At 42.2% G+C, this 19538-nt stretch overlaps 2 protein-coding genes across 3 annotated transcripts in view; one reads left to right on the forward strand and one right to left on the reverse strand.

Moving 5' to 3' along the window:
- The window catches only part of LOC106095019 (uncharacterized transmembrane protein DDB_G0289901-like), a 44831-nt gene extending 26790 nt beyond the window's left edge, over positions 1–18041 (reverse strand). Inside the window, exons 1-2 of the mRNA XM_059368650.1 lie at positions 17871–18041; positions 7190–8461 (exon numbers count right to left, since the gene is read on the reverse strand). Coding sequence (XP_059224633.1) covers positions 7190–8461; positions 17871–18041 — 1443 coding nt within the window. The remainder of the gene's footprint in view (positions 1–7189; positions 8462–17870) is intronic.
- The window catches only part of LOC106092094 (protein SPT2 homolog), a 312016-nt gene that overhangs the window by 251046 nt on the left and 41432 nt on the right, over positions 1–19538 (forward strand). The window lies entirely within an intron of this gene.

Consider the following 19538-nt stretch of genomic DNA (forward strand, 5'->3'; position numbering starts at 1 on the left):
CCCAGTTCCCTTTTTGAGACTCTAGTGGGCGCAGTTTTAACTCGGTTTGCCTGAAATTTTGCATGTGGTATTTTTCTATGATATGGTACATTATGTGTATATAAGATTAGGCCCGGCTGAACTTAGCACCCTTTAGTGTTATACGTTCTACAAATTGTAAGTAGTATGTAATTATAGAAATTTAAATTTAAAATTAAACACAAAAAATTTACTCGTATTTTAGGTAAAGACTTACACATGGAGGGTATTGGAGCCAGAGGCTAATACCAGATTCTAGGCATATCCCAAGAAAAAAAGAAATCGGAAATTTATAAGGTCGATATATCTTTTTACGAAGCTAACTACTACGTTTTCAGTCAAATCAGGTCTAGTGTCTTAAAATGTCAAAGCGTGTGATCGGCTTATATAATAGCTATATCTTAATTAAAATCAAAATGGCTCATTTTCAATTGTATTTTTAAGCCCACCACCATAGCATTGGGGGTATCCCGGCATGGGATAGCTATGAGTATCACACAGGCTGGAGGTCCGTTCTGTATGGTGATCATTGCAGTCAAGAGAAGCTTAGCTGCGAGCTACCGGACGCGTCCATAGGTTGCGGATAGTGGAATGTTCCATACGAGTAGCTGCAACGGCAGTCGCGGACAGTGGAGAGACTCAGATAGAGGTCGGGCGGCACCGCCTATTTCATTAATACTGAGTGCCTATGATGCTCCATATGACAAGGCGAGTTATGGGCGACTTTAAATAACAAATGGTCACCCTATTCTCGCGGCTATCGATGCTTTGGACCGGAACGAGCTTGCTCACCTACAGGAGCTTGACGAGGATCGCCACCTACACATGAAAATGTGGCTACAACAACAACAACGTCATATAAACCGATTTCCTGATTAGTCCCATATAAACCGATAGTCTTCTTCGTCTCCATGAAGCTTAAATTTTTGGCTTGGCACGTTTTTACCTGGTCATCATTAAATAAAAGCGCTGAAATTTTTAAGCATACAGCTTCTTGCCTCGATTCACTCCCAATGGCATAATATGCTCCTATTTCATATATACTGGTACATCTCTTAAAGTCTTATAGTCATAGTGGATGTCTCTTACTTAACCTCTCTTTAGGTTGAATAAACATAATTTTCCCCACACAAATAAAATTAATTTTGTAAAACAACAACTTTTGTCGAAAAAACGACGACAAAATTTGTTAATTTTTCTGCAGTGAATTATTTGAATCTCAACGTCCCAAAAATAAAAATTATTTGCAAACCAACATATCTACAACAATATTATTCAAAAGCAAAACAAAAAACATTGCCGCCGCTGAGATTTGAACTCATGATCTCATATATGGTCGTTTTCCATACATCCTCTAGCCTACCGAAGCCTCTAGCCTTTATGAAGAAATAACGCAATAGCGTTAAATAAATTTAAAAAAATTGCAGAAACCACTTAAAGCGTTGTTTTTTAACACGACATACATATTTTTTTTAGCCGAATTTTCTAAAATAAGTTGAAAAAAAAAATAATGAACCTTCTTTGGATTTAGGGTCTACGGCCCCTCTACATAGTGCCTGTTGTATGTCATCCACAAGTCCTTCCCATTTTGTGTTATTGCTAATCTGGATTACTGCACCTTGGAAGTATTAAAACATCATCCACGCAAAAAAGGGTTCAAAGTTTGCCAGAATTCCAATCAAGGAGTTTAGAGTCAAACTCATACATTCCACAAGTTGGCTTTTCTACACAGTAACCACACAAAAAAATTCAAATTTTTTTTTGAGGCAATAAATTTAAGTTTCTTTTTTTTTGTTTGTTTTCTCTATGACAATATTTGAACTGGTAGACATTAATCTGAAATCAAATCTCTACCGTTGAACGTTTTCACATGCGAATTTTGTGTTTACAACTATTGTATATAATCAAGATAATTAATCAATCAATCGACTTCGTTAGTCCAAAGTGTCAACGAGTATATCTAAATTATATTAGACGGTGCCGTACTATGATGCTATGCTGTTGACAAAGCAACACACAATCACTTTGTTCACATCTGAAGTTCAAGATCACAAACACACAATATTTGCATAACAGATTTTTAAACCAAAGACGTCGCGTTCATGGTCCCCTCTTTGCTATGGAAGCTACAGATTATTCTACGAATGAATTTTTAAACAGTATTATATCATAGTCAAGAAAAAGAAATATTTAGTTCTGTTTCTATCGAACTTCATTTAGAACGGTCAGTTGGCGGACTAAGTTATATACTGTTTTAGTTTAGGATACGAATGGACAGTTGGTAATGAAGCAAAAGCTACAAACAAGTAAAAGCGTGCTAGGTTCGGCCGAATCTTGGGAACCCATCATCAGAAATTCTACTTAAAAAGTATACAAAGGGCAAAGTCTTATTCTACATACCAAACTTGTGCCAAACCAGCAAACATTAAAGCTTTTAGGACCGTACATGGATGATCGAGAGACCGGTTTATATGGGAGCTATATCAGGTTGTAGCCTGATTTGGACCGTACTTTACACAGTGGTTGGAAGTCGTAACAGAACATCGCATGCTAAATTTCAGCCAAATCGGACAAAACTTGCGGCTTCCAGGGGCTCAAGAAGTTAAATCGGGAGATCGGTTGATATGAGAGCTATATCAGGTTATAGACCGATTTAGACCGTACTTGACACAGTCGTTGGAAGTCATAGCAGAACACTACATCTAAAATTTCATCCAAATCAGACAAAAATTGCGACTTGTTAGGGTTCAAAAAGTCAAATAGGTAGATCTGTTTATATGGGAGCTATATCAGGTTATAGACCGACTTGGACCTTACTAGGCACAGTTGTTTTTAGTCATAACAGAACACTACATGCTTAATTTTGGCCAAAATCGGACAAGCGGCTTCCAGGGGCTCAAGAAGTTAAATCGGGAGATCGGTTGATATGAGAGCTATATCAGGTTATAGACCGATTATGACCGTACTTGACACAGTCGTTGGAAGTCATAGCAGAACACTACATGCAAAATTTCAGCCAAATCAGACAAAAATTGCGACTTGTAAGGGCTCAAGAAGTCAAATCGGTAGATCTGTTTATATGGGAGCTATATCAGGTTATAGACCGACTTGGACCTTACTAGGCACAGTTGTCATAACAGAACACTGATAAAGACTGTTTAAGACCGTACTTGGCACAGTTGCTGAAAGTCATAACAGAACACTATATGTAAATTTTAGCCAAATCGCACAAAAATTACGGCTTGTAAGAGCTCAAGAAGTTAAATCGGGAGATCGGTATATATGGGAGCTATATCAGGTTATAGACCGATTTGGACTGTACTTGGCACAGTAGTTGAAAGTCATAACAAAACACTACATGGAAAATTTAAGCCAAATCAAACAAAATGTGCGACTTGTAAGGGCTCAAGAAATCAAATCGGGAGATCGGTTTATGTGGGTGCTATATCTATATCTGAACCGATATTGCCCATTTGCAATTCCCAACGACTTACATCGATTTTAAGTATCTGTGCAAAATTTCATGCGGCAAGCTTTACGACGTCTATCGTGATTTCGACAGACGGACGGACGGACATGGATAGATCGACTCAGAACATCGAGAGGATCAGAGAATATATATACTCTATGGGGGCCTCGACAAATATTTCGGGGAGTTACAAACGGAATAACTAGATTAGCATACCCCCATTCTATGGTGGTGTGTATAGTAAAATATTTATTTCGCTGAAATTTTAAACAGCTTGTAGCTTAAGGCCTCTCGACATCTGACCCAAATATGGTTCAGATCGTACTATATTAAGATATAGCTGCCATATAGACCGATCCGCCGATAAAGGGTCTGAAGCCCATAAAAGCTTTATATGTTACTCGATTTCGCTGACATTTGAAACAGTGAAATGTTTTAAACCTCCCGACATCCGACTTAAATATAGTTCAGATCGGACTATATTTGGATATAGCTGTCATATAGACTGATCTCCCGAAAAGGGAATGAAACCCACAAAGCTTAATTTTTTTATCAGATTTCGCTGAAATTTGAAACAGTGGGTTAGCTTCGGTTCAGATCGGACAACATTTATATATAGCTACCATATAGACCGATCTTTCGATAAAGGGTCTGAAGGGCATAAAAACTTTATTTATTACTCGATTTTGCTGAAATTTGAAACAGTGGGTAGATTAAGGCTTCCCGACATCTGACCTAAGTATGGTTCAGATCGGACTATATTAAGATATAGCTGCCCTATAGACCGATCTGCCGATAAAGGGTTTGAAGCCAATAAAACCTTTATTTATTACCTGATTTCGCTGAAAATTGAAACAGTGAGTTACTTGTAGTCTCCCTACATCCGATTTAAATATGGTTCAGATAGGACTATATTTGGATATAGTTGCCATATAGACCGATTTCCCGATAAAGGGTCTGAAGCCCATAAAACCTTTATTTATTACTCGATTTCGCTGAAATTTAAAACAGTGGGTAGCTTTAGGCTTCCCGACATCTGACCTAAGTATGGTTCAGATCGGACTATATATATATATAGCTGCCATATAGGCCGATCTCTCGATTCAAGGTTTTGGGCCCATAAAAGGCACATTTATTGTCCGATTTTGCCAATATTTGGGATTGTGAGTTGCGTAAGGCTCTTCGACATCCACCTTTAATTTGGCCCAGATCAGTCCAGATTTGGATATAGCTGCCATATAGACCAATCTCTCGATTTAAGGTTTTGGGCTCATAAAAGGCGCATTTATTGTCCGATGTCGCCGAAATTTGGGACCGTGCGTTAAGTTAAGCCCCTCCACATATATCTGCAATATGCCACATATCGGTCTAGATTTGGATATAGCTATCATATAGACCGATCTCTTGATTTGAGGAATTGGGCCCATAAAAGGCGCATTTAGTGTCCGATGTCGCCGAAATTTGGGACCGTGCGTTAAGTTAAGCCCCTCCACATATATCTGCAATATGCCACATATCGGTCTAGATTTGGATATAGCTATCATATAGACCGATCTCTTGATTTAAGGTTTTGGGGCCATAAAAAACACATTTATTGTCCGATGTCGCCGAAATTTGAGACAGTGAGTTGTGTAAGGCCTTTCGACTTCCTCTTTTAATTTCGCTCAGATCGGTCCAGATTTGGATATAGCTGCCATATAGACCGATATCTCGATTTAAGGTCTTGGCCCCATAAAAGGCGCATTTATTTCACGATTTCACTGAAATTTGATACAGTGACTTATGTTAGGCTTCTCGACATCCGTGTCTTATATGGTTCAGATCGGTTTATTTTTAGGTATAGCTACTAAAAAGACCAATATTTTGTTATACACAATTGAAGAATGACTTGTACTTATTAGCATTTGATCCAAATTGGGACATATTTCGATATAGCTGCTATGGGGCATAAGGTATGCATTTTTCATCGGATTTTGACGAAAGGTGGTTTACACATATACCCGAGGTAGTAGGTAACTAAATTTCGGCCCGGCCGAACTTAACGCCTTTGTACTTGTTTGCTATATTTTTCGAGTCTCTCCCACAGTGCGTTGCACCAATGATATCTTCCTTTCTTTTTCGTATAAAAGGTTGTCCGGACGGTTTTAAAGTTACATCAGAGCCAGTTGGAGGCAATCGTAGTGCTGAGGTTGGCATGTCCGCCTATGACGCTGAACGCCTGGGTTCGAATTCTGGTGAGAACGTCAGAAAAAATGTTCAGCGGTGGTTATCACCTCCTAATACTGGTGAAATTTGTGAGGCACTATGCCATGTTAAAACTTCTCCGCCGTTCAGACTCGGCTATAAAAGGGAAGCCCCTTATCATTGTGCTTAAAAATTGAATCGGATATCACTCAGTGATATGTGAAAAGTTGGTCCCAGTTCCTTAGTGGAATGTTCATGGGCAAATTTCCATGGGTGAGGGCAGTTTTCCTTTTTTGGTTCAGGACTGTTGCTTGGTATCCCTCATCATTTACATCACCCAAGCATATTACATATTAACTTTAGTAATTAAAATTAAGCCAAAAGAATGACTCCAAAATTGATGCTCAGGGGATCGTAAAATAGTCGCATAAGAGCTTGTGTGTTTGACATTTAAATGTATCACATAAGGTTTGGTATTTACAAATCTCCGAAACCTACGATTTTTAAAATTTTACGAATATAGATGGCAACATTCTTGGAGCTTGGTGCCCACATTAACAATCATTAAGTGCCATAACATTTTTTTTTTATATTTTCAAGCCTAATGTTTTCATTTGATAACATCCAAGTAGGGCCACTAAGGCTGTTGGATGAAAATTTAAATTTTTAATATTTTTTTTTTTTTGGTATTATAAACAAAAACTTTCAAGGTCTCTGTTGTTTTTTTATTTTCATGAGAAATATATCAGTTGTTATTGCTTGTTGGGATTATTGAATAAAAATAACTCAACTAGTTTAGAAGAGGTTTCATAAGTTGACATTTTCAGTTGCTGTTAATAGTTTACAAATTTCTTGGTTTTCAAATCGAGCTAATGGGAAGTTTTTAAATATTTGCGCCAGCATTCACAAATTTTTATGCAGATTTTAAAAATAGCTTTATTTGATTCCCTTTATAGAACTGCCAATTAAACCTATTTTAAGTTTTGTGAATAAGGCTGTTAAAATTGAAAATTAAATTTTTTATTTTTATTTATTGGGTTGCCCAAAAAGTAATTGCGGATTTTTTTAAAAGAAAGTAAATGCATTTTTAATAAAACTTAGAATGAACTTTAATCAAATATACTTTTTTACACTTTTTTCTAAAGCATGCTAAAAGTAACAGCTGATAACTGACAGAAGAATGAATGCAATTACAGAGTCACAAGCTGTGAAAAAATTTGTCAATGCCGACTATATGAAAAATCCGCAATTACTTTTTGGGCAACCCATATTTTTTAAGAAAAAAAAATTAATTATTTTTTTTTTTTATTTTTCTCCCCAATGTTGTTTTTAATAACCACGGTCAATAAAACAATTTCAATTTATTTTTGTTTTTAAATCTATTTATTTACTTATTTTCTAATAAGAATTCTACATATTTACAAAACAAATCTTTGGACGTAACACGATGAAAAAATGCATCGCATCTCCTTAAAAACGCATTTAGACGCGTTGACGGACGACGACACGACGAACAACCTTGTAATGGTAACCATCGTCAGCATAGTTGGAGGCACCACTGTAGCCGCCAGCTGAGGCACCACTGTAACCTCCAGCTGAAGCACCGCTGTAACCGCCAGCAGAAGCACCACTATAACCACCAGCTGAGGCACCACTGTAACCACCAGCTGAAGCACCGCTGTAGCCACCAGCTGAGGCACCGCTATAGCCACCAGAAGAGGCACCGCTATAGCCACCAGCTGAACCACCACTGTAGCTAGGTCCAGAAGCAGGAGGAAGGTAAGAGCTGGAAGGAGCTGCACCGCCACCGAAACCGCCGGCAGAAGCTCCAGAATAACTGCCGGAAGAAGAGCCGCCGTAACTGCCACCAGAAGCGCCACCATAGCTTCCAGCCGAGGCGCCACCATAACTTCCAGCGGAGGCACCACCGTAGTTGCCAGCAGAAGCGCCGCTGAAGCCACCAGCAGAAGCACCACCGTAGCTAGGACCAGATGTAGGTGGAAGGTATGAGCTGACAGGAGCAGACACACCACCGAAACCACCAGCAGAAGCACCACCGAAACCTCCAGCGGAAGCTCCACTAAAGCCACCAGACGAAGCACCTCCGAAAGAGGCACCACCGAAACCGCCAGAAGACGCACCACCGTAGCTACTAGGTGCTGGAGCTGGTGCAGCTTGTGGGACAAATGTGTGGACAGGGGCTGGAGCGGGAGCTGGGGCAGCAGCGGGAAGATAGCTGCTAGAAGGAGCAGAAACAGCACCACCGAAACCACCACCGAAACCTCCGGCGGAAGCTCCACTGAATCCACCAGATGAAGCACCACCGAAACCGCCGGCAGAAGCACCACCGAAACCACCAGAGGAACCACCTTGGGGAACAAATGTGTTTACTGGAGCAGGTGCTGGGGCAGCTGGAAGATAGCTGCTAGAAGGAGCAGAAACGGCACCACCGAAACCACCAGCAGAGGCACCGCCAAAACCGCCACTGAAACCACCAGCGGAAGCGCCGCCGAAACCACCGGAATGTTGGTGGACATGTTCAACTGGAGCTGGTGCTGGGGCAGAGGGAAGATAACTGTTGGAGGGACCGGAGAAACCTCCAGCAGAGGCACCACCGAAACCACCAGCGGCAGCACCGCCAAAGCCACCACCCGATGAACCACCGAAACCTCCAGCAGATGAACCACCGAAACCTCCACTTACAGCTGGACCCTGATAATTATATCCAGATAATTCCGAAACATCAGCCACAGCTGCGGCCACAAAAGCCAATGACAAAATGAAGAATTTCTAGAGAGAAAAAAAAAATTATAAACAAGTGGTCAGTTAGCCCTTTTTGCAATCCATAGCCTTTATCTGGGACTTACCATTTTTTTGGGTTTTGGTTTTTTTCGATGATATGTATGTGGTTAGGGTTAAGGTAAGCGGTGAAGAACTGCTGAACAAGGTATGATACCTTTTGACGGTGACACTTTGTGTTTATATACCCAAAACTTCAGTATTGCATCCTCAGCTGGAAACCTGTCATTAAAGATTCAACTCAAAAATTCAAATTCAATTCAATAACACCAATTTTGTTGGAATGGTACATGGGTTTGTAAGTTTTTTTATATTTCTCGATTTTTTTTTTTTTTGTGTTTGTTTCGCTATCATCTTCTGTGTCATTTAATTTTTGCTACAGAGCTACAGCAGATTGCATGACCCCAGCATCAAATGTTGGTTGGCTCAATGCAAGACAAAATTTATGTTTTTTTTTTCTACTTCTCCTACTCCTTATTTTCTTCTCTTCTACAGCTACCTCGCAACACGTTTGGTGATTTTTATTCATAAATATTCTTTGACCACTGTGTTAATTTTGTCATTTCAGTGGAAGCCAAGATATCAACAAATTTAAATTTGTAACTTTAATGATAATTTGATAGGTGTTATAAATATCGAATGGTTTACGGTTTAAGAAATGCACACGCTTGATCTCAAAATAAAAACTAAAACACTTTTGCTTTCTTTTTGATATATAGCAGAGCAAAAATGAGATTTGGATTTAAAATAAATCGGTGCAAAATAGCGGATATAGTAATATTCGACCAGTTTCTTAGAGGTTAGAAACCTAAAGGACCCCAAATGCTTGCTTTAATTGGCTATGACAGAACATTTGTTCCACTAGCCGAACGTAGAATAGCGTTCCAAGCGCCTCGATCTTCTGCGCTCCTTCTAAAATCTCTGAGGTGTCTCCCACCACTTGATCTTTCTATCGAGCTTTTGGTCTTCCCGGTTTGCGTGTACCACCGTGGTTGCCTTTAAACGACTTCTTTACTGGAGCTTCTTCATCCATTCTGATAACCTACACCAAGCCAACGCAGCCGTTGTATTTTGAAGCGTGTAACTATGCCAACGTCGTCATGCAGCTCGTGGTTCATGCGTCGCCTATATTCTCCATTAACGCAAACTGATATATTTTACGAAGAATCTTTCTCTCAAATACTCCAAGAACTGCCTCATCTGCTTTCACAAGTACCCATGCCTCAGAACCATATAACAACACCGGTGTGAGTGTCTTGTATAGTGTAATCTTCATCTGTCGAGAGGTGTCCTTGTTTCTAAACTCCTTACATAGTCCAAAGTACCATCTGTTTGCCAGTATTGTTCTTCGCTTTATCTCAAAACTGGTGTCATTCGTTTCGGTTACGGTGGTGCTGCGGTAGACAAAGTTGCTGACTATCTCAAAGTTGTGGTTCCCAACATTCTCCATTTTCTTTATCTGCTCGGTTGTACAAGGCGTCTTGGGAGTTGAAACCATCCATTTCGTTTTATCTCCATTTACTGCCAGACCCATTTTCACTGACTCTCTTTCGATTCTTTCAAAGGCTGCAGTTACTACTTCCGGTGACCGATCAATGATATCGATATCGTCGGCATAGACGAGTAGCATGTGCTCTCTTGTGATTAGTGTGCTATATCTATTCACATCTGTATCTCGTATAATCTTCAATCCAACAGGATATTAAAGAGATCACACGATAGGCTGTCTCCTTGTCTGAAACCTCGTTTGGTATTGAAAGGTTCCGAGAGATTCTTTCCTATTCTTACTGAAGAACGCGTATCAGCAAGTGTCATCCTGCAGAGTCCTATTAATTTTGCAGGGATACCAAACTCAGACATGCCTTGAAATACCGTTGAAAGTATAGGCCTGTCGAAAGCGGCTTTGTAGTCAACAAAGAGATGGTAGGTGTTGATTTGTCCTTCACGTGTCTTTTTCAGGATTTGGCGCAGTGTGAATATCTAGTCCAGGGTGGATTTACCAGGTATAAAGCCACCCAATTATCTCCTTGACTTTAGGTTTTTATCTTTCACACAGTACGCTCGAGAGTATCTTGTATGCGATGGGGAGGAGACTTATTCCTCTGTAATTGGCACATTTCGTCTTGTCTCCTTTCTTGTGTACGGGATATAGTATGCTGAGGTTCCAATCATGCGTTCTTCTAGCCAGATTGCGCAGATAAGCTGATGCATACGCCTTATCAGCGTGTTGCCTCCGGTCTTAAATAGTTCAGCGGGTAACCCGTCGGCTCCTGCTGCCTTGTTGTTTTTTAGTCGGGTTACTGCTACTTGGACCTCATTCTGACTAGGAGGTAAACATTCTATACCATCATCAGGGATTGGTTCTGCGGTATCCTCTTCGCCGCCAACATCGGACACTAGCAGTTGGGTAAAATGTTCTTTCCATATCCTCAGCATGTTATCTATGTCAGTTATCAGATTTCCTTCTTTGTCTCTGCAGAAGGATGTGCCTGCACCAAAGCCATCGGTTTGATGTTTAATTCTTTGGTAGAATTTCCGCGCTTCATTCTCCATGACTCCTGTACATCTCAATTCGCTTACACTCACGTCTTTCCATTTCCTCTTTCTTTCTGCGGAATAGACGTTTCTCCTCTTTCATTTTCTTCTGATACCTCTTCTTCATCTGGCGCGTTGCTACTGATTCCAGGCTTGCTCCATATGCCACATTCTTCAGTAGCATCTCTACACTCTTGGTAGTACCATGGGTTTCTTGAAGGAGGCTTCCGGTACCCAAGTACGAATTTTGCGACATTTAACATGGAGTGGGTAAAGGTTTGCCACTGCGCCATTAAATCATCGGAACAAGGAGCGCTTTCATCAGTTGGGTCAGTCGAGCGGAGTATGCCGCTGCCATTTGTTGTGTTTGCAGCTTTTCAATGTCCAGCTTCCCTGCAGTGTCATATCGTACTTTCCTCGCCATGTTCAAACGGGTGCGAACCTTTGCTGCAACAAGGTAATGATCCGAATCTATATTCGCTCCACGTATCGATCGTACATCTAACACGCTGGATGAATGCCTTCTATCTGTCACAACGTGATCAATTTGGTTTCTCGTGTTTTGATCGGGTGACAGTCATGTGGCTTTGTGAATATTGTTATGAAATCTGGTGCTACCATGTTTTTTGCCGCGGCGAAATCTATCAGCCTCAACCCATTAGTGGACGTTATCTCGTGGAGGCTAAACTTTCCGACTATTGAACCAAAAATATCTTCCTTCCCTATCTTCGTATTAGAATCTTCCACAACGATTTTAATATCATGTGTGGGGCAGCGGTCATATTCTCTCTCGAGGCGCTCGTAGAAAATATACTTGGTCTCTTTGTCCTTGTCTTCCGTCGGGACATGGGCCCACAGATGCTTGTCTCCGAATACTGATAATTTCCCCCATATTACTGAAGGCCACCTTAGCGCAGAGGTGAGCATGTCCGACTTTGACACTCAGCGCCTGGGTTCGAATCCTAGCGAAAATATCACAAACAATTTTCAGCGGTGGTTAGCTGCCGGTGGTTAGCGGTGGGCGCCCCGGTAGCCGAGTTGGTGCTTGGATTACCAGTGCAAGGGTCGTGGGTTCGATTCCCGCCAGAAACTTTGGTTTATCGCTACTGTGGTATCACAATGGACTTAAAATTGTCTATGTGAATCTGTAAAGGACTGCCACTCTTACCTAACCTAACCTAGCTCCTCCTAAAGCTAGCGACATTTGTGGGGTACTATACGTTGTGAAAATTTCTCCCCTAAGAGATGTTGCACTGCAGCACGCCGTTCGGACTCGGCTATAAAAAAGAGGCCCTTCATCACTGAGCTTAAACTTGAATCGAACAGCGCTCCGTGATATGTGAGAAATTTTACCCTTTTACTTAATGGAATGTTCATGGGCAAATTTGCATTTCGCTATCAGATTACTGTCAAATGTGTACCCATCTTCCAAAGACCTACAAGTCCTTTTTGGAGATTTTTTCTAGGTCGGTCCACTCCCAAGACACTTTGTGCCTAATATTTATATCAGATTCATAAAATATTTCCAATGGCCTTTTATTTGAGAAGTGTAGAGGGAAGATTTTTATGGAGTTGCAGCCTGCTGACAATTGGATGCCAAATTTTGATATCTTATACGTCATCTATTCTCAAATACCTTTCATTGGAGTCCCATATCATTCCTATCGGTCTGCTAATCCAACTGCAAGTTTTTTGGGGTCTGCGGACCTCCGGAAATATGCCGGCGAATTTGGTTATCGAATTCGTATTCTGCTATCAAACGAGAGATAGTTTGAGTCCCCTATTGGTCTGATCGGTCTACATGTCCGTATCTGGATTTTTAGGGCAAAAGACCTACCTTGAACTTGGGCAAAAGACCGGCCGATTGTGATATACTCCGCTCTCCAAGGTTATTTAGAGTCTACATTTTCTAAAGGGTGATTTTTTTGAGGTTAGGATTTTCATGCATTAGTATTTGACAGATCACGTGGGATTTCAGACATGGTGTCAAAGAGAAAGATGCTCAGTATGCTTTGACATTTCATCATGAATAGACTTACTAACGAGCAACGCTTGCAAATCATTGAATTTTATTACCAAAATCAGTGTTCGGTTCGAAATGTGTTCAAATTTTGACAAATTTTGTTCAGCGATGAGGCTCATTTCTGGTTGAATGGCTACGTAAATAAGCAAAATTGCCGCATTTGGAGTGAAGAGCAACTAGAAGCCGTTCAAGAACTGCCCATGCATCCCGAAAAATGCACTGTTTGGTGTGGTTTGTACGCTGGTGGAATCATTGGACCGTATTTTTTCAAAGATGCTGTTGGACGCAACGTTACGGTGAATGAACACATTTCGAACCGAACACTGATTTTGGTAATAAAATTCAATGATTTTCAAGCGTTGCTCGTTAGTAAGTCTATTCATGATGAAATGTCAAAGCATACTGAGCATCTTTCTCTTTGACACCATGTCTGAAATCCCACGTGATCTGTCAAATACTAATGCATGAAAATCCTAACCTCAAAAAAATCACCCTTTACAAGGCGTCTTGGGAGTTGAAACCATCCATTTCGTTTTATCTCCATTTACTGCCAGACCCATTTTCACTGACTCTCTTTCGACTCTTTCAAAGGCTGCAGTTACTACTTCCGGTGACCGATCAATGATATTGATATCGTCGGCATAGACGAGTAGCATGTGCTCTCTTGTGATTAGTGTGCTATATCTATTCACATCTGTATCTCGTATAATCTTCAATCCAACAGGATATTAAAGAGATCACACGATAGGCTGTCTCCTTGTGTGAAACCTCGTTTGGTATTGAAAGGTTCGGAGAGATTCTTTCCTATTCTTACTAAAGAACGCGTATCAGCAAGTGTCATCCTGCAGAGTCCTATAACTTTTGCAGGGATACCAAACTCAGACATGCCTTGAAATACCGTTGAAAGTATAGGGCTGTCGAAAGCGTCTTTGTAGTCAACAAAGAGATGGTAGGTGTTGATTTGTCCTTCTCGTGTCTTTTTCAGGATTTGGCGCAGTGTGAATATCTAGTCCAGGGTGGATTTACCAGGTATAAAGCCACCCAATTATCTCCTTGACTTTAGGTTTTTATCTTTCACACACTACACTCGAGAGTATCTTGTATGCGATGGGGAGGTGACTTATTCCTCTGTAATTGGCACATTTCGTCTTATCTCCTTTCTTGTGTACGGGACGTAGTATGCTGACGTTTCAAGCATAGGGTATGCGTTCTTCTAGCCACATTGCGCAGATAAGCTAATGCATACGCCTTATCAGCGTGTCGCCACCGGTTTTAAATAGTTCAGCGGTAACCCGTCGGCTGCTGCTGCCTTGTTGTTCTTTAGTCGGGTTACTGCTACTTGGACCTCATTCTGACTAGGAGGTAAACATTCTATACCATCATCAGGGATTGGTTCTGCGTTATCCTCTTCGCCGCCAACATCGGACACTAGCAGTTGGGTAAAATGTTCTTTCCATATCCTCAGCATATTGTCTGTGTCAGTTACCAGATTTCCTTCTTTGTCTCTGCAGAAGGATCTCTCAGCCTCAACCCATTACTGGATGTTATCTCATGGAGGCTAAACTTTCTGATTTTTGGACCAAAAATGTCTTCCTTTCCTATATTCGCATTAAAGTCTCCCAGAACGATTTTAATATCATGTGTGCGGCAGCGGTCATATTCTCTCTCGAGGCGCTCGTAGAAAATATCCTTGGTCTCTTAGTCCTTGTCTTCCGTCGGGACATGGGCCCACAGATGCTTGTCTCCGAATACTGATAATTTCCCCCATATTACTGAAGGCCACCTTAGCGCAGAGGTGAGCATGTTCGACTTTGACACTGAGCGCCTGGGTTCGAATCCTAGCGAAAATATCACAAACAATTTTCAGCGGTAGCCGAGTTGGTGCTTGGATTACCAGTGCAAGGGTCGTGGGTTCGATTCCCGCCAGAAGCCTTGGTCTGTCGCTACTGTTTTATCACAATGGACTTAAAATTGTCTAAGTGAGTCTGTAAAGGACTGCCACTCTTACCTAACCTAACCTAGCTCCTCTTAAAGTTAGTGACATTTGTGAGGTACCTTGTAAAAATTTCTCCCCTAAGAGATGTTGCACTGCGGCACGCCGTTCGGACTCGGCTATAAAAAAGAGGCTCTTCATCACTGAGCTTAAACTTGAATCGAACAGCGCTCCGTGATATGTGAGAAATTTTACCCTTTTACTTAATGGAATGTTCATGGGCAAATTTCCATTTCGCTAACAGATTACTGTCAAATGTGTACCCACCTTCCAAAGACCTACAAGTCCTTTTTGGAGATTTTTTCTAGGTCGGTCCACTCCCAAGACACTTTGTGCCTAATATTTATATCAGATTCATAATATATTTCCAATGACCTTTTATTTGAGAAGTGTAGAGAGAAGATTTTTATGGAGTTGCAGCCTGCTGACAATTGGATGCCAAATTTTGATATCTTATACGTCATATCATATCATTCCTATCGGTCTGCTAATCCCACTGCAAGTTTTTTGGGGTCTGCGGACCTCCGGAAATATGCCGGCGAATTTGGTTATCGAATTCGTATTCTGCTATCAAACGAGAGAAAGTTTGAGTCCCCTATTGGTCTGATCGGTCTACATGTCCGTATCTGGATTTTTAGGGCAAATTACCCTCCTTGATCTTGGGCAAAAGACCGGCCGATTGCGATATGCTGCGCTCTCTCCAAGGTTATGGAGAGCATGGTTAATCACCATCTTGAGAGGTATTTAGAGTCTACATTTTCGATGCCATGAAGTATACATTGGCGGTTTGCATTGACATCCAATCCTTAGCCTTAGAAACTGGGTCCTTAGAAACTGGATAAACCATATGCTAAGGATTATGTGGATAAATCGTGGGTCCCATGACATAAATATAAGGGAGAAAGTGGCAGAAGGCACTCCACAGGGAGGCATTTTATCGTCACTCCTATGGGTGACCACCATAAATAACATATAACCGATGCTGACTAAGGAGGGATTGGAACGTGTCTGTTTCGTAGACGATTTTATAATACTTCTAAAGGCCAAGGATCCAAAACAGATAAGTTGAAGGGCCGAAAGGGTCTTGAAGATGGCATGCGGCTGGGCTAGATCCAGGGGTCTCCAATATTAACCCAGGAAAAACTGATATCTGCCTGTTCACAAGAAAGACGAAAGTGGGCCAATTTAACGCACCAATAGAACGATTTCAATATCTGACAAGGTAAAATACTTGGGAATGATCTTGGACAGGAACCTTAATTGTCACATTCAGAAGCCTACTGAGAATGCTGACAGATTTTGGGCACACGAATGTCGAGTTTTACGCAGATATCTGCCATCACGGCCCAAACCTGCGAGGCCCAAGGGTGAATACAATGCGTCTACCAACGCCCCCACATGTGGTAACCCACACATGAGTACCAATTTGATCCCACGTATTTGGATGTGTTCACCGCCTTGGTTAGGAGCGGAACACTACCTAAAACTCCTTTCGATCTATGGGCCACGGCACTCGGTTGAAAACGCAACTCCACGCCGAGCTTATGCTCAACCCGCGATTTGGGTACAAACCACAGCCACCACGTTGCTCCCCACTGGGGCCTCACCATTGTCAGGCTGGAACCAAAGTTCCAGGGGCTCCTGACACCCGTGGTACCAGATTAAAGTCTCCGGTCAGATTTCGTAGCCTTTAAAGACTATTACCAGTTGAACCCCAAACAGTTCCGGACTAGTCACCGGGAAGAGAAAAATCGCCCTAAGCCGACCGCAAGCCAACATACAAAAGTATGCATCAAACATACAACGGGACGATATACACTACACAAACAGGACACGACAGCCCTCACGGGCTACGCCACAGTCGCGCCAGCACAGCAACACCTCGTTATGGATAACTAGCGTGTATTCATCCCTCCACTAAGTCTAGTCCGCCTCCTATGAAATACTTCCCGGGAAAAGGTGGCCAACCTTGCAACAGTCGTCTCGTTCTCAAGGCCCCTACTGAAATCCCACACCGCCTCGCTAATCCCCATCGCGCCTAAATCTCTAATGTCTGCATAGTACGGGCATTCGTCAGTACATGCCTCCAGTTCTCAGGTCTCCCACAGTCGCACAAATCAGTCGCGGACAAATTCCTCTGATGCTAAAATGGAACCATGTCCCCTCAGTATGAAGCCCAGACTTAGACCGAAGCCAATGTCCGGGCGGTCTCGTACGAACGTCGCTTCACGAATAAATTCGTAAGTCACCCGACCATTGTCACTGTTCGTCCATCTAGTCCTCCACCGATCATCAAGACGCTCCAAAAGGAGTGCCTTGAGGCGCCTAATATCCTCATCTGCAAGCTCCGAAGCGATGACCCAATCCTCACGCACTAATGGAATTCCCTTTTTCACACTATACAGAAAGGCCATGTAACTCACGAGTAAATCAAGCGGGGGCGCGCCAAGCAATACCTGTAGTGCATCTGTCGAAACAGTCCTGCACACAGGCAAGCAAGCCAGCATTGCCACCCTCTGACAAGAGAGGATCTCCTTTCATCCTAAGACAGTCGCTGCAATTCCGTGCCATACAGGCGCTCCATAAGTTGCACAAGCAACAAATCGACCACCATATATGGACCGAACAGCGCGACAACTAAGACCCAATCGCTTCTCAGAACACGCTTCACCATACCGGCTACTCCAGTCATCTTCTCCTTCACCCGATCCAAATGAACCAGGAAACCCATTCTCTCCGAAACAGTCACTCCCAGATATTTGACGAGTGCTACATTCCTGATGCTAGCTCTACCAGATCGAATCGTGCGTAGACGATTCCGCGACAAGATGCTTGAGCAACATTGTCACGGTTTTGTCCTCCGCGACGTCAACACCAACACGATCGCTCCATTCGCGCACGGCAAGCTCACCACGAGTTTCCAGAGCAAGTCTGGAATCTCCTTCAACCAGGAAGAGCAAGTCATCCGCATATGCGCCGATTTTGAAGGACTCAGCGAGACGTCCCAGCAGGGGATCCATCATGAGGTTCCATATATATATGGAGCACAGATGGAGCCCTGAGGGCAGCCACGCTGAATATCCTTCCAAACCGTATCGCTAGCACCAACCACACAAGCTCTTCTATCACAGAAGTAACTACGCCAGAGAGAAAGTTCCCGAAAACCTATTTCACCTAACCTCGTGAGTACACTACGCCATGAAAGGTAATCAAATGCGCCTTTGAAAGCAATAAATATGCCAAGGACATATTTGGTTCTCGATTCTCTCACACAGTTCTGCACGTGGATCCAGGCATCCACAGTGCTCCTTTCCTCCCGAAAGCCGAACTGGTACGGAGAAGTACCCTCCTCGTAGCCCTCCCTAAATCTTGTCACCATTAACCTCTCCAATACTTTTGCAAGCACGGGGAGAAGACTGATGCTCCGATACGATCTTGTATTGCTCCTCAATCGATCGGGCGATTTCAGAAGGACTACGACTCAAGCACCTTTCCACGTACGAGGGAAATAACCTACTTCGACACATCGTGTGAGGATCAACTCGACATGGTCAGGTATAGTCTTCCAGATGCTTTTACACATCTGTCCACTCATAGTCAGGTCACCCTGACTAGAACCCTGTTGCCCACCGCGCCGGTACACGCGGTATACCTTGGATCATACCGCATGGATCATCTCTGTTGTCCTGTACAAATCTCCTAAAGTGATCTTCCTTGCTTCTAATCAACAGTTGCTTGTACGTTCTCAAATTGCTAAGGTAGTCGTTTCGGCGTGAGACAAGATCCTCAGCATTGGAACTTCTGGCTCTTTGGAATCGCTTCCTCAGACGCCTGAGGCTCCAGAACTCTAGATCCAAGATCGGTTTATATAGCAGATATATGAAAACATGCACAGATATGACCCATTTACAATCTCAACCGACCTACACTGATAAGAAGTATTTGTGCAAAATTTCAAGCGCCTAGCTTTACTCCTTCGAAAGTTAGCGTGTTTTCGACAGACAGAGAGACGGACTTGACTAGATCGATTTAACATGTCATGACGATCAAGAATATATGGGGTCTTAGACGAATATTTCGAGGAGTTACAAACAGGACGACGAAATAAGTATACCCCCATTTTATGGTGGAGGGTATAACAACGACAGACAGACATTCAATACAGAAAGGATACGCGAACAGACAGGCAGACATGGCTTCGCCAAATCAGGACGAATTTCTGAGTCGAACCGGTCGCTGCATCACACCCACAGTAGTGGCATACGATAGTGTTCATGTGTTCATGTTGTAGCCATAAATGCCATATAAATGTGTACTATGTTTGGCGTGTACTTGGCCCACGGTATTAAACACACATAGAAAATATCTCTTTAGACCTGTTTTCATTGCAATAGAAATTAAAACACATCTTTCTTATTGCACTTTAAAAAACAAGTTGCATACTTTAGGGAGCTAAAAGAAAACACAAGTTAATTTTGTATACCCAACACCGAAGGATGGGGGTATATTCATTTCGT

The sequence above is a fragment of the Stomoxys calcitrans genome, chromosome 1 (assembly GCF_963082655.1).
Source record: "Stomoxys calcitrans chromosome 1, idStoCalc2.1, whole genome shotgun sequence".
NCBI classification, from domain to species: domain Eukaryota; kingdom Metazoa; phylum Arthropoda; class Insecta; order Diptera; family Muscidae; genus Stomoxys; species Stomoxys calcitrans.